At 54.7% G+C, this 14519-nt stretch overlaps 1 protein-coding gene across 1 annotated transcript; it reads right to left on the reverse strand.

The window, feature by feature from the left end:
* Nucleotides 1-1606: 1606 nt before the first annotated feature.
* On the reverse strand, nt 1607-13397 carry ERLIN2 (ER lipid raft associated 2). Its single transcript, XM_058859263.1, has 11 exons — nt 13238-13397; nt 13050-13131; nt 12372-12418; nt 12058-12119; nt 10248-10373; nt 8492-8565; nt 8054-8112; nt 7040-7131; nt 6649-6738; nt 5174-5253; nt 1607-4140 (listed from the first exon to the last, which is right to left on the reverse strand). Exons 1-11 carry the CDS (start codon nt 13342-13344, stop codon nt 3931-3933), a joined length of 1029 nt encoding a protein of 342 aa, XP_058715246.1. The 5' UTR covers nt 13345-13397; the 3' UTR covers nt 1607-3930.
* Between the last annotated feature and the right edge of the window lie 1122 nt (nt 13398-14519).

Consider the following 14519-nt stretch of genomic DNA (forward strand, 5'->3'; position numbering starts at 1 on the left):
TGCAGGGCCCGGACAATGCCCGGTTCATGGGGGAACTCGGCAGAACGGGAAACCACCGGCTGCAACACATTAACTCAAATATTTATCTTAATGTGCAGAACCTCGCTGTCCCGCTGCACGTTCGGTGTTTACACAGCTGGGTAAAAACAGCTGGAAAGTTCCTGCCCTTTGGCTGGTAAAACATGACAAGGATTTTCTGCCAGCTTCACCAAATCCGAGGTGTTTGCTGCTCCAGGCCGGTTCCTGTGGTTTTCACTCCTTCCACAGCAAAGCAGGGACAGACAGACACCAGAGTCCTTGGACAGACAGACAGACACGAGAGTCCTTGGACAGACAGACACCAGAGTCCTCGGACAGACAGACAGACACGAGAGTCCTTGGACAGACAGACACCAGAGTCCTTGGACAGACAGACACCAGAGACCTTGGACAGACAGACAGACACCAGAGTCCTCGGACAGACAGACAGACACGAGATTCCTTGGACAGACAGACACGAGGCTCCTTGGACAGACAGACATGAGATTCCTTGGACAGACAGACACAAGAGTCCTTGGACAGACAGACACGAGATTCCCTGGACAGACAGACACAGGATTCCTCAGACAGACAGACAGAAGATTCCTTGGACAGACAGACAGACAGACAGACAGACAGAAGATTCCTCAGACAGACAGACAGACAGACAGGAGAAGATTCCTTGGACAGACAGACAGAGGATTCCCTGGACACGGAGCCTTTCCCCCTCCTCGCTGGCAGACGCGGGGGCACAGCTGCTCCCCACAGCTCCCACAGCTCCTCACAGCTCCTCACAGATCCCCACAGCTCCCCACAGCTCCCCACAGCTCCTCACAGATCCCCACAGCTCTCCAGCTCCCCACAGCTCCCACAGCTCCCCACAGATCCCAGAGCTCCCCACAGATCCCCACATCTCCCACAGCTCCCCACAGCTCCCCACAGCTCCCCACAGCTCCCACAGCTCCCACAGCTCCCCACAGCTCCCACAGCTCCCACAGCTCCCCACAGCTCCCACAGCTCCCCACAGCTCCCACAGCTCCCCACAGCTCCCCACAGCTCCTCACAGCTCCCCACAGCTCCCACAGCTCCTCACAGCTCCCCACAGCTCCCCACAGATCCCCACAGCTCCTCACAGCTCCCACAGCTCTCCAGCTCCCCACAGCTCCCACAGCTCCCCACAGCTCCCACAGCTCCCCACAGATCCCCACAGCTCCTCACAGCTCCCACAGCTCCCCACAGATCCCCACAGATCCCACAGCTCCCCACGGCTCCCCACAGCTCCCCACAGCTCCCCACAGATCCCCACAGCTCCTCACAGATCCCCACAGCTCCCCACAGATCCCCACAGCTCCCCACAGAGCCCCACAGCTCCTCACAGCTCCCACAGCTCCCACAGCTCCCACAGCTCCCACAGCTCCCCACAGCTCCCACAGCTCCCACAGCTCCCCACAGCTCCCACAGCTCCCACAGCTCCCCACAGCTCCCACAGCTCCCTGCTCCCAGCCTCGCCCTTCCCCGTTAAACCCCTGCCAACACATCCACAGCCCATATTAAACCTCAGCCACAAACCCCAACATTAAAATGGGAATGTTCTAAAATTGAGGCCATTTTATTGTCATAGCAAATACCAAAATAAAAAGCTTTGAGTTCAGTAGATAAGAAGATCAAGGACTGCGCTGGCAGAGCACTTCCGTGCTCCCAGGTATCAGCAGTGCCACAAACCTCTGCTCCCTTTGCTCTAGGGTGGGTTTAAAGATCTTTTTTCAGATTTTTTCAGATCTTCATGTCAAGATTATAGGAATAGTACAGCTTGCCTGTTAAAGAGACAGAGGGAATAAAGGTTTACATGGAGAGATGGATCCACTCTGGAAAATTCAGGACATTTTAGAGTGAAGAAACCTGAATGAAGACACGATGGATTTCAGCTTGTGAAGACTGATTCACTCAACTTTGTTTTTGCTTTTTTACTCTCAGTACAATTGGACAAAATTACACTAATACTTTAGCAGTCAAGAGTTTTAATTAAAAAAAAAAAATCATTAAGAGCTTTTTATCCCAAGCTATTCTCTTGCTGTGAAACCACACATTAAAAAAAAGCCTTGATAATACCACTTTGGCTTAGTTGGGTCCTTTCATTAGTGAAAAATACTTGTGTAAAAGGAGGTGTTAGTTTCTGATGGAAACCTCAAGCATGAACACAGAACAATCTCAAATGAGCTCATCCTCGTGGCTACTTCTGCTGTTCCGTTCTAATCTGCCTGCACAGATCTATTTATGAGCCAGGAATATCACAGCCTCCCTGGGGTGTTGGTCACTGCTGCAGGTCTGGAGATGGGATTTCCCTTAGCTCCTATTTTCCAAGAAATACAAACAGGAGGGGACTTTTCTCCAGCAGAAACTGATGTTAATTTCTATTTTGCATTTTCAAGCATGAACAGGGAAAACTGCTGTAAAAACCCTGGAGCCAGCAGCTGAGATTCATCCGAGCTCTCTCAGAGGAACACAGATTGATGAAGGTTTTAACACTGAAGGGTGAGACCAGGGCTACTGGGGAGCAACAATTTGTGGCAGGAGCCTGTGAATGCACCAGGCTGGTCCCTGGCATCATCTCAGAAGAGGATACTGGCCTCAAATTATATCAGCAATTCATCACCAGGCTCTGCTGCCCAATGCAGATGGATTAGGTAGGGGGAAAAAAATGTTCTCTCTAGGCCTGAACTTTTATCCTCAAATTTTGCACGTGTGGAAAACAAAGCCCTGTTCCCTCCTTGGATCTGGGATATGAGGAACTGATGGGCTCTCTGGAGGGGAAGGGACATTCTGGGACATTGTTCTGAGAGAAAAAGGGGAATCCATCTTTGGGTAGGTCAGGAAGAGCTGCTCTTCTCTGCCCTGAGACCTTTCAGGATCATGGTTTGTCCTTGGCCAGTACAAAATCTTCCTTCCATGAGGTCCATCCAGCCCCACAGCTCAGTTCTGCTCACCTGAAGGTCCTTTTTCTAGTCAGACACTGTAAACACAGAGATCCAGCTGCTCCCACAGAGCAGATAAAAAGCTGAAAAACTGGCTGGTCACTCCAGCAGCTCCTCGTCAGCAAGGCCTTTTGTAAAGTCAGGGTCCCTGAGACAAAAACTCTTTCCCCCCTGGTTTTCTATGACAATTTCCATCATTTCACTGAAAATCACACCCAGCTCTGCACCCCAGGATGCTGCCCATGCCCTCCCCAGCAGCTGAACTGCTGACAAAACTCTCCTGTGCCCTACAAAAGCATGACAAATGGAAAACAAAGCAGAGTTAGGACACAGAAAATGAGGAGCTGGGGTCACTCTCTGCATGACGTGGTCTAAGGCTTCGATCCCCCTGTGAGTGGGAACCTGCAGGATTCCAGCTGAGCCTCTGTCCCTCACGGGGTCACCTCATGTGGGCTCAGCAGCCACCTGCCCCTGGCCCCAGCCTCCAGCAGCCACTTGTAGTGTACAAAATCTAGCACCTTATTTTCAGAGGGGATTGAAATGAAGTACTTGGAATTTTCAGTAAGAAAAAAACCCCAAAACAAGTTGTAGCAGCAATTCCCCTCCCTCCAGAATCTCAACATTTCTTTACCTGCAACTGCTATGAACCACCTCAATCCCAAATTAGGTTCCCATCCAGCTGATAGCCCCAACAGCCTCTCCCAAATCCTTGGTCTGGGTGACCAAGAGCTGGGGAGATGCAGCTACAGAACACATCTGGAGCTTAGAAATGACCAGAAAACCCACCCCATAAATACCAAAGTCCTTGTGTCTAATTGTCATACAAAAGATTGAAAGGATTAAATCTGATGCATCTCTTTCAGCACAGGAAAGGGGGAAAACGAAAAGGAATTTCCCAGTTCATGACTTTTTGATATAAAACGAATAGAAATCTTTCTCTTCAGTTGATGTTATGAAGTAGCTTTGTGTCCTCGCTGGCTCCTGCCCCATCCTCCTCTTGGATTCCTTCTGCCAGTCCCTCTGCAGATTTGGTCTGGCTCCCTGCAGAGTCCATGAACATGTTGGGAATATCTTTGCCAAAGTAGATCTTGCTGTTGGCTGCGATTGCCTTGTACTTCATCAGCTGCAAGTACTCGGGAGTTAACTTGAGCTGCAGAGAGAGAGAGAGAGAGAGAACGGGTCACAAGAGCTCGGCTCTGGGAAAAGGCACACAAGGAACACACTCTCCACAAGCCCAGCAGGCACGGCCAGCCCTCCCCAGGGAAAACACGGAGTGCCCAGAGCCAGGCTCTGCTGCAGGAGTGCAGCTCTGCATCCCAGGGACCAAATGGCAGAATGGAAAGTGATGGGAGCAGCTGGGGAAACGCTCAGTCCAAATGTGATGGAGATGCTCAAGAGCACATCACTCACTGCAGCCCTTGCAAGGAGAGCTACTGAGGAGGGAAATATCCCTGGCTCTTTTCCAGGGAGCAGATCCACAAGTGCCTCTGGGTGACAGGAGCTCATTCCTTCAGGATAATGATATTGTACCAGAGAGGAGGGAACAACTGGCACAAAGCCTGTGCACAAACAGCCCAGCCCTCTGCCCCTTCTCACTGATCACCACAGAGCTGAAACCTCCTGCTGGGACGTCCTGGGAACTTGCTGCAGGCAGGAACACACCTGGAAATTCTATCCATGTCATTTTTCTGCTCCCAGGTTGGGTTTTTAGTTGTTTTTACTTTTGCAATACGGAGGCTCTTCCAGGGTGTCTGAGATCAGCTCCATTTGTTCTTCCCCCACACTGTGGTTTATTCTACCCCTGCCTGTCACCCTGGAGATCTCCCTGCTCCCACTGCCTGCCAGCTTGAGACATGAAATGAGAATGAAAGCACATTTCTCATCAGAACAGTGTGAAAGGGCAGCACTGGAAGTGATATTTCACAGAGAGCCACTGTCCTGTGAGCACCTGGCAGAGCAGAGATTTCACATTTGCACTGATCTGTCCAGAGAACTAAATGACCTTTCAAATAAGGATCTAATTGCTGACTAATTGTTTCAGATGAAAGCTCTGCTGATAGGAGATGGCCTTGTTTTGCTTTTTGAGCAGAACAACGATCACTGCCTGCTCTCCTGCTGAGTATTTCCCTAGAGCCTGGTGCCAGGGGCCCTGCTCTGAGGCACCACAAAGGAAAGCACAGTACCTTGTTGGCCTCGGCCACCTTCATTGCAGTGTAACACTCAGCATCAGCTCTGGCCTTCTCTCGGGCAAGAAATGCAGCATCTGGAACAAACACATGTTCTGAGTCACGTTTTTATTTCCAGCCATGTCAGCACCGTTGGCAGCTGCTAACTCCTCAGAAAGTGGCCGGAGCCACATCTAAACTGCACAGGGTACAGCCAAGGGAAGAGGGAGCAAAATGGGAAACCCAGAAATGGGAGCTCAATTTACAGCTAAATGGCTGCAGGACGAGAGCATTAAGGAACAAATTCCATCTGCAACTCCAGAGCTCAAAGAACTTCACAAACATCAGGGTTTGATTATCCCCATCACGTGGGCCGAGCTCAGCCTTTCTTCTCGAGCCAGGACTGACTCTGGTGCTGAAATGCAGCAACTGCTCTCCTGCAGACATGGGATTTACCCACAGCCTCTGCCCAGCCCAGCAGACCCCGCAGATGAGGTCTGTGCCTGTGGATGTGATTCCCAGATGGATTTGGGATATGCAGATGAAGGTTCTGGCATGCAGAGCAGGGGATTTTAACCTTTACAGCTCTGCCCCTTGCACAGAACTTTTCTCTGCTGTGTCAACAACTGCTCCAAGGCTCTGATTCTGTGGATACTGAAATTCCTGACTCCTGGCAGAGACACTTAGGGAAAGGAACACTTCCCCTTTCTGTGCTGCACTCCTCTGCATCCATCCAGTGAAAATGATGGGTGCCAGGCCAGCACATTGAAGATAAAGTGAGTGGAATCCTCAGGCCCATCTCCTAAGGCAAGGAGCCACACAACTGCACCACGTCAGTCTGGGGCTGAGAGCAGCATAGCTGGATAAACCATTTGTTTACTTCCCCTAGCAGGGAGCCCTGGGAGCTGCTGCACTCAAAGATCCCGTAAACAGCTGGAGGGCCTGGCCCAAAACTTCCTTTCTTGGCTAAAAGGAGAGGCTGGTCCCAGTCAGAGTCACCAGGAATCCTCTGCCAGCACAGACCCAGACTGAGAGCTGACACCTGCTGACACAGTTATAAGAAATAAACCCCACTGTATTTCTGCAAAGAACTTCTTAATGAGAAGCTGCTGATCTGTAAAACTCTTAATTGGCTCCTCAGTGGCTTCTGCAAAGCTTCTCAGGGCCTCTAATGAATGCAAGGGGAAAAAAGGCCTGGCCATTCCTGAGCTGCAATTGCAGAGGCCTCTCCACGCCATGGAGTTTCTCTGAGAAAAACATTTTATCAGATGGGTGAGGGAACATCTCCTCAAGTTCAAACTCCTACGAAGATCACCTGGAGAAAGGGAGTTTCAAGAAGCACAGCCAGTGAAGAAATTCCCATTCCTGCCACTGGTCAGGAACTTCACCCCTGTGAATGTCAGCCTGGACTGAAGAAGAGCCAACACACACCTGAAGAACTCCTTGGTGACCTGCTTCAGGATTTACTTACTGGAGAGCCCACCCCCACTCACCTTCAATCTCTGAAATTCGCTTCTCTGTTTCCTTTTCCATCACTTTCTGTCCATACGTTATTTCTGCAACTTGTGCAATCTTTTCTGCCTCTGAAATGAAAACAGGAACACGCCCACACTGTCATCACACCTCTTCCTAACACCAGAAGCAGCCTCACCCTGGAAAATCCTCACTGATCACTCACTTCAGGTGGAAATAAATGGTGGGAAGAACTTCCAGCCCACAGAAAACAAAGCTGGAACTCAGCTGAAAAACTCCTGAGTTTCTCTGGGGAAGTTTCAGATCAGAGAAGGTCCCAGAGTGAAGCAGGTGCATCCCTCCCTCCCTCCCTCCCTGGGGTCTCTTTGCTGCAGTCCCCCCAGTTCCCTGTCCCAGCCCAGCCACACAGACCGATCAGGGCTTTCTTCCTCTCCGTCTCTGCCTCCTTCTCCACCACCTTCTGCTTCTGTGCTGCAATCAGCAGCTTTGTCTTCTCACTCTCCCTGGGGAGCAGGAAAAACCAGTTAAAAACAGGAGCTCACTGCTGTGGGACTCACACCACATCCCCAGAGCGAGCTGCTGGCTCTTCCCTCCTCCCAGCACATGTCCAGGGCAGGAAGGATCAGCAGTGGCAGGGCAGGTACCTGCACGGAGCTTTTTGCTTAAATCAAAGCATTCTTTCCTCCCCTCCATAGCAGGAAGATTTTCCAGTGAGTCCCTGTGACACAGTCCCTGCAGGCTGCCCTGGTGCCTTTTCTATCCTACTGGTTTTTACTTACATTAATGAAGTTTTAAAGTGTGAACATAAATAAAAGCTCTGCTCCTGCTCCCAGTCAGGAAAGAGACCCTGGAACTGAGACTCTCTCAACAAGTTCTGCTGTGTTTATGGCAAAGGAACACGGGCTGATCTGGGGCTTCCTGCCATGGCCACACCACACAGGATTTACCACAAGCCCAAAAGGTGAAATGCAGTGCTGGGGAAGCAGAATGGATGAGAGGGATCCTGTCCTGGCTGACCAAACTGCTGGCAGAGTGCTCAGGGAGCAGGGGCTGCCTCAGGGCACTGCACAGGGATCAGCACTTCAAGTGCTGTCAAAGAAAGTTATTTCAAAGCTTTGCAAGTCTTCAGCTTGTTGAATCAACAGTTTCTCCATCCCAGTCAAACAAGAGGATTAGTGGTGAAATCCATCCCTGTGCCACTGCTCCAGGAGGGCTCTGGAAGGCAGGGCCAGTGCCCAGGGGAAGGAGCCCCAGGGCAAATCCTTCCTGTGCTCAAGGGTTCCAAGTGCCAGCCCAGCCAGGGCTCAGTGCTGCTCCTCCCCAGGCCCTTCCTGAGGGGCAGCATGAAGCTGAGGGCACCAGGATCCCCCTGATCCCGAGTCAATCCACCCTTCTGGATCCTTCTGGGAGCACACAGGCACTTACATGAGCTCGTAATTCCTCCGGATCGCTTCAGGGATGTTTGGCTTTGTAACTCGAACTGCCTGCACAGAGAGACACACAAGAGGACGTGGGCCAGCAGCCAAGTGGCCCCTGGAGCTGCAGGGGACAGTGGGTGGCACTTGGGGCGTCCTCTGCCACCAGAGCTGCACAAACTGTGCCCAAACCCCACAGAGAAACAGCACTGAAAGGTCTCCTGACACGACAGGAGATTGTAACCTGGACAAACCAGCAGCCAGAGTAACTCCAGGAGAAACTCAACACATCAGAACTGTGAGGGGACAGGAAGGACACTGCTCTCACTCCTCAGGTTAAATGTGTTGTAAAGTGATTTCCTAAACAAATCTCAGTTCGTTGTTTCCTTTTAGTCCCTTCCCCTCTTCACAATCTCCCCCTTCAGTACCTCAATCAAACCCTGATTACCTGTATAATTAATCCAGGGGCCATCGTGGTTAGGTCTTGCTGCAAGGCCAGTTTAAGGTTTTCATCAATTTGATCTGATTGAGGAAAAAAGAAAAGGGAATGAAACATCCCTCGAGATAGTTTGCTGTCAGCACCCAGAGCGAGCTGGGATTGCTCACATTCCTTATTCTTGGATGTGGAAGTGCTGGGCTGACCCCAAGGCAGGTTCCCACCTCTCCCAGCACCAACCCTGGGACACACCACAGGAATGTGGCAGGCATGAAGAGAAACCCTCCAGTTTCCCCAAACCTGCAGTCTGGAATCTTCCTGAGCCAGATACAGCATCTTTACAACAAGGAATCTGAGCTCCAACCCGTTTCCCAATGAACTTCCCAACCAGATCCTGAAGTGAGGAGGTAAATCCTGACTGAGTCTGACCTGCACCTGTGCCAGCAGGACAGAAAGCAAATGGAAAGGCAGAAATGGGAAATGGCAGCATCAGTTACTTTAACAGGCTGCAAAAATCATCAGTAATGTCTCCTGGCTCAAAGAGTCCCAGAACTCCAGCGTAGCTGAGGATTTTAAAAGGAAATACAACCTAAAACCCTGCTCTGATGAAAGCTCCAAGGAGGGCAGTGCTTCCAGCTGGGGCCTGCTGGGAAGTGCAGAGGGAAAATCAAACTGGAACGGCCTTAAGAGGGATCACATCGCACTCCTGGACTGTTTGCTTTGGTCCCAGTTTCCTATCTGGAACTCAGGCTCCTAATGAAGGCCAGGCAGAGTTTGGGAAGCAGCTGTTATCAATTCCCTGCACCTGCTGGCAGATGTGGGGGCAGAGGGTGACGTGAGGCCGCTCAGAGGGGCTGTGCCCCACTGCAGAGCCCCAGCCAGCTCAGACCAGGGGTTCCAGGGGAGTTTGTACAAGTTCCTCCTGTGCAGAGCAGGAGCTTTCAGCCCGTTTCAAGCAGCTGTCACCAGCAGCTGCCGACATCTGGAGCCTCCATCGGCCAGGAACCAGCAGGAACTGGGAAGATCCCAGCCCAGGCCTGCAGCTCGTGTGGAAGGGGAAGCCAGGCTCCTTGGAAAGCCCAGGCTGAGGAGAGGACAGGAGTCTGCAGACACCCCATGATCTCTCAGGCACAAACCCTGTCCTGCTGGGCCCCCAAACCATCCCCAGCAGCTCCGTGCCCACAGCCAGCGCTGCCGAGTGCTGCAAGGCCAGGAGGATTTCCTGTCAGTGCCGAGCCAGAAACAAAACACTCAGCACTGGCAGCCACGGGGCCAATTCCACTGAGAAACCACAGCTTTTCCTCAGCCTCTCCTGCCCTGGGTGTCCCTGGTTTCCCGTTGGGAAGGGCAGCAGGCTCCTGCTTTGTGGCTACCACGGCCCAGAGCTCATCAAACCTCTGGCCACAGAGTGCTTGCTCACTTTGTGTAACAGCAGAGAGCCACAGCCTGGCTTTTCCATCTGGATTAGACAATCCTGTGACTGATTCAATCCATCACAGCTGCTGCACACACAGAGAACGCCACAGAATTCCTGCTTCCTTCCCTAAAGGGAGGCTACTGGCAGGGCTGGGGTTGGAGTTTATTGTTACAACATATTGAAGCACTCAGCTCCAAAAGATAACAGGGATAAGCGATGGCAGCTGGCTAACAACCCTGGCTCCAAGCAGAGCCAGCACGGGATTCATGGATAAAAACCTTTGGTTGGGGGTTCTGCATCAACAGGCCACGGGGAGAACCCTCAGAAGCACCAGTCCCAGGGGCAGCTCACCAAACAGCTCGATGTAAACCTCCTGCAGCGTGTGGACACTGCAGAACTGGTTCAGCTCGTGGTGGATCTTGTTGAAGATGAGAGCCTTGTCGTAGTCAGCTGTGTAGTTCTTGACGATGTCGTACACTGGGAGAGGAGAGAGCACGAGGATGGAGCAGGGAAAGGAGGCTGAGCACTCCCAGGGAAACCCTGGAGCTCAGTGCCAGCGCAGGAGCTGTGAAATGAGGGACACCCCCTTGCCCTCAAACCCCCTGGTCAGGGCAGCTCTATTTTCTCTATTTGTGGCACTTTCACCAATATCTGTCCCCTGCTCTGTGAACAGAAGGGTCTGAGGCAGCCCCAGGCCTCAGGCTGTGCTGGGGCTGCACACACACAAACAAACACACACACACACAACACACACACACACACATAAACACACACACACACATAAACACACACACACACATAAACACACACACAAACAAACACACACACACACAAACTCCCCACTGAGCCAACCACTCCAACGCTAAAAACCAAAGGATTTGGGAAGAGGCTGCCCAGGTGGTTCTTGCTGGGCTGCAGGAGAGCCTTTGCTCACAGCCCCTCAGCTCCCCCTGCTCACCCTGTGGCTCCAATCTCTGCTGCACAAAGCTCAGGGGGCTGGGATAATGCAGCTGATAAAAACAAGGAGCAAAAACCACCCCAAATTCCTGGGAGAGCGGGGTCAGAGGTGCCAGAGGAGCCTGGGGCACACCTGTGGGACAGCCTGGCTCCCAACCAAACACAGCCCCAGCCTCTGCACCCCCTGTCAGTGCAGCCTCAGCCTCTGCACCCCCTGTCAGCACAGCCCCAGCCTCTGCACCCCCTGTCAGCACAGCCCCAGCCTCTGCACCCTCTGTCAGTGCAGCCCCAGCCTCTGCACCCCCTGTCAGCACAGCCCCAGCCTCTGCACCCCCTGTCAGTGCAGCCCCAGCCTCTGCACCCCCTGTCAGCACAGCCCCAGCCTCTGCACCCCCTGTCAGCGCAGCCTCAGCCTCTGCACCCCCTGTCAGCACAGCCCCAGCCTCTACACCCCCTGTCAGCACAGCCCCAGCCTCTGCACCCCCTGTCAGTGCAGCACAGCCCCAGCCTCTGCACCCCCTGTCAGTGCAGCCTCAGCCTCTGCACCCCCTGTCAGCACAGCCCCAGCCTCTGCACCCCCTGTCAGCACAGCCCCAGCCTCTGCACCCCCTGTCAGTGCAGCCCCAGCCTCTGCACCCCCTGTCAGCACAGCCCCAGCCTCTGCACCCCCTGTCAGCACAGCCCCAGCCTCTGCACCCCCTGTCAGCACAGCACAGCCCCAGCCTCTGCACCCCCTGTCAGTGCAGCACAGCCTCTGCACCCCCTGTCAGTGCAGCCCCAGCCTCTGCACCCCCTGTCAGCACAGCCCCAGCCTCTGCACCCCCTGTCAGCACAGCACAGCCCCAGCCTCTGCACCCCCTGTCAGTGCAGCCCCAGCCTCTGCACCCCCTGTCAGCACAGCCCCAGCCTCTGCACCCCCTGTCAGCACAGCACAGCCCCAGCCTCTGCACCCCCTGTCAGTGCAGCCCCAGCCTCTGCACCCCCTGTCAGTGCAGCCTCAGCCTCTGCACCCCCTGTCAGCACAGCCCCAGCCTCTGCACCCCCTGTCAGCACAGCCCCAGCCTCTGCACCCCCTGTCAGTGCAGCCTCAGCCTCTGCACCCCCTGTCAGTGCAGCCCCAGCCTCTGCACCCCCTGTCAGTGCAGCCTCTGCACCCTCTGTCAGTGCAGCCCCAGCCCCAGGGTGTGGCCAGAACTCGACTCACCCGCACTCTGGATGAGGAAATTCACCACCTCGATCCTGTCGAAATAAATCATCACTCCCCCACTGCAAAGGGAGAAAACAGAAAATGATGTTTGCTGGAGGCTGAGTGGCCCAAGGGGACTCTCCCCTGGTGTGGGACCCACCCCAGCCCCCCCCAAACCCCACAGTGCCCGGGCTGGGGGCACAGCCTCATTGTCCTGGAGGCCCTGCAGAGCCTCCCAGTGCCCCCAGTTTGGGGGCTCAGGAAATTCAGTCCCTGAGGAGCTTCCAGCTGGGGTTGAGGGCTGGGAAGGGGCTCAGAGCTCAGCATCTCACCTGGTGCCACACGGGACATTCTTCACCTCGTCCGTCTGCAGCGTGGTCTGCAGGGGGTTGGAGGAAAGAGCTTTAGGAGAGAGATTTCCCCGGCACAAATCCGGGCACAGCCACGTCCCCGGGACCCTCCAAAGCCGAGCTCGCTCCCTCGCTCAGGGCTCAGCGGGAGCGTCCCGAGAGCCGCCCCTCGTCGGTACCGGGCACGGGCACAGCCCCGTGTGAGCCCCTCGCCGGTACCGGGCCCAGCCCCGTGTGAGCCCCTCGCCGGTACCGGGCCCGGCCCCGGCCCCCTGTGAGCCCCTCTCCGGTACCGGGCACGGCCCCGGCCCCTCGCCGGTACCGGGCACGGGCACGGCCCCGTGTGAGCCCCTCTCCGGTACCGGGCACGGCCCCGGCCCCTCGCCGGTACCGGGCACGGGCACGGCCCCGTGTGAGCCCCTCGCCGGTACCGGGCACGGCCCCGTGTGAGCCCCTCGCCGGTACCGGGCCCAGCCCCGTGTGAGCCCCTCGCCGGTACCGGGCCCAGCCCCGTGTAAGCCCCTCGCCGGTACCGGGCCCAGACCCTCACCGGTACCAGCCCCAGCCCCGTGTGAGCCCCTCGCCGGTACCGGGCCCAGTCCCGTGTGAGCCCCGGGGCTCCCCCGCGCCCGCCCCGTCCGGGCCCGGGCCCAGCAGCACCTGCACTGACTTGTAGGACGTGATGAAGGGCAGCATGAGGTGGAAGCCGGGCCCGCTGGTGGAGGTCAGCAAGGCGCCGCCGCTGCGGAAGGAACGGGAGAGAGACAGAGAGGGAACCGTGAACGGTGGCGGCAGCCGGCCGGGACCCGGCTCCCTTCACGCAGGGGACCCCGCCGGGCCCGTCTCACCGGTAGTAGACGCCGATGTGCCCCTCGTCGATCTTGTGCACGGCCGAGAGGAGCGCAGCGGCCGCGACGCCGAGGGCGAGGGCGGCGATGGCGCCGAGCTGGGCCATGCCCGGCACCAGCGGCGGCACCGGCGGCGCGCCACTGACGTCATCACCGCGCGCCCGCGCCGCCGCCGCCAGAGGGCGATGGAGGAGCGGGGAATGTGGCGCCGGGGGTCGCTGGTTCGAGACCCGGCCCCGCCCACAGCGCGATCCCTGCTGAGCCCCCCGGGCCCGCTCCCCGCACACACCGGGGGGACAGAGCGGGACAGCGGCGCGGAGGGGTCACAGCATAGAATGGTAAATGTCGGAGGGGGCATCGAGCCTCACGCCGTCCAGCCCGGGACATTTCCACATTTCCCACAGAGGTTCCTCAGCCCCCAGGCCCGTCCAGTCCAACCCCGGGCCCTGCACAGACACCCCAACAATCCCAGCCTGGCCCTGACAGCCTTGTCCGAATTCTCCTGGAGATCTGACTCAGGATCAGATCAGCCTAAATCCCCTCACTTTCCATTATTTTTATCAGCCACACCATTTTTATCTCCTCACTGACCTCCCCCAGCATCGCCCCCTCACGGATCCCCTTTCACTGTCTGTGCAATCCCAGAAATGGGATGGGCCAGAAAACCCAGAATTATCCAACTCTGCAACCCTGGAAAGGGACTCAAAAACCATGGGAGAGATGTGTAAAATGTCAATAAAGGAGAATGATTTGATCTTTACTCGTGATAGATCTCCGAGGTTATATATAACAACCCTGTCAGGAGGGTTCGGTGCCATTTAGGAATAAGGAATGAAATATCCACGATATTTGTCAATCCAAATTTTACAGCTCTTAAATAAGCGCAAAAGGGCGCCAGAGATGAAAAACACCCTGTAGTTGGTGTTTTTTTAAAGGCGTTTGCCCAGATTTAAGGCCTTGATAAAATGTATTAAATCTTTAAAGGTTTTAATGAATCTAGTATGTGTTTCATAAATCACAAGCCTCTGCTCAGCCCCTCTCAGTTTAATAAGGGTAAACTAGGAAATTGCTCTGAGCTGGAGCAAAATGCATCCATGGAATATTGAAAAGTAATAGGTTTTTAAATGTGGGGTGTTCTGGCTCGCAGGAGAGGTTTTGCTTCATAACACCGGCACTATATCACTGCCCTGAGCGGGAAACCAGCTGTGGCCACGTGTTTAACAGCATCAAGATGTGAACCAGCACAAAGGTAAATATTATTTGTAATAATCCTAGAAAAAAA

The sequence above is a fragment of the Poecile atricapillus genome, chromosome 29 (genome assembly GCF_030490865.1).
Source record: "Poecile atricapillus isolate bPoeAtr1 chromosome 29, bPoeAtr1.hap1, whole genome shotgun sequence".
In the NCBI taxonomy this organism is placed as follows: domain Eukaryota; kingdom Metazoa; phylum Chordata; class Aves; order Passeriformes; family Paridae; genus Poecile; species Poecile atricapillus.

Excerpts from the sequence above, each read along its gene's own strand:
- ERLIN2 (XM_058859263.1), bottom strand. The coding sequence starts at position 13,344 with ATGGCCCAGCTCGGCGCCATCGCCGCCCTCGCCCTCGGCGTCGCGGCC. Across the intron at positions 12,419-13,049 it reads CGTCCTACAAGTCAGTGCAG|ACCACGCTGCAGACGGACGA; the intron begins GTGCTGCTGGGC and ends AACCCCCTGCAG. Across the intron at positions 5,254-6,648 it reads GCGAATTTCAGAGATTGAAG|ATGCTGCATTTCTTGCCCGA; the intron begins GTGAGTGGGGGT and ends TGTTTGTTCCAG.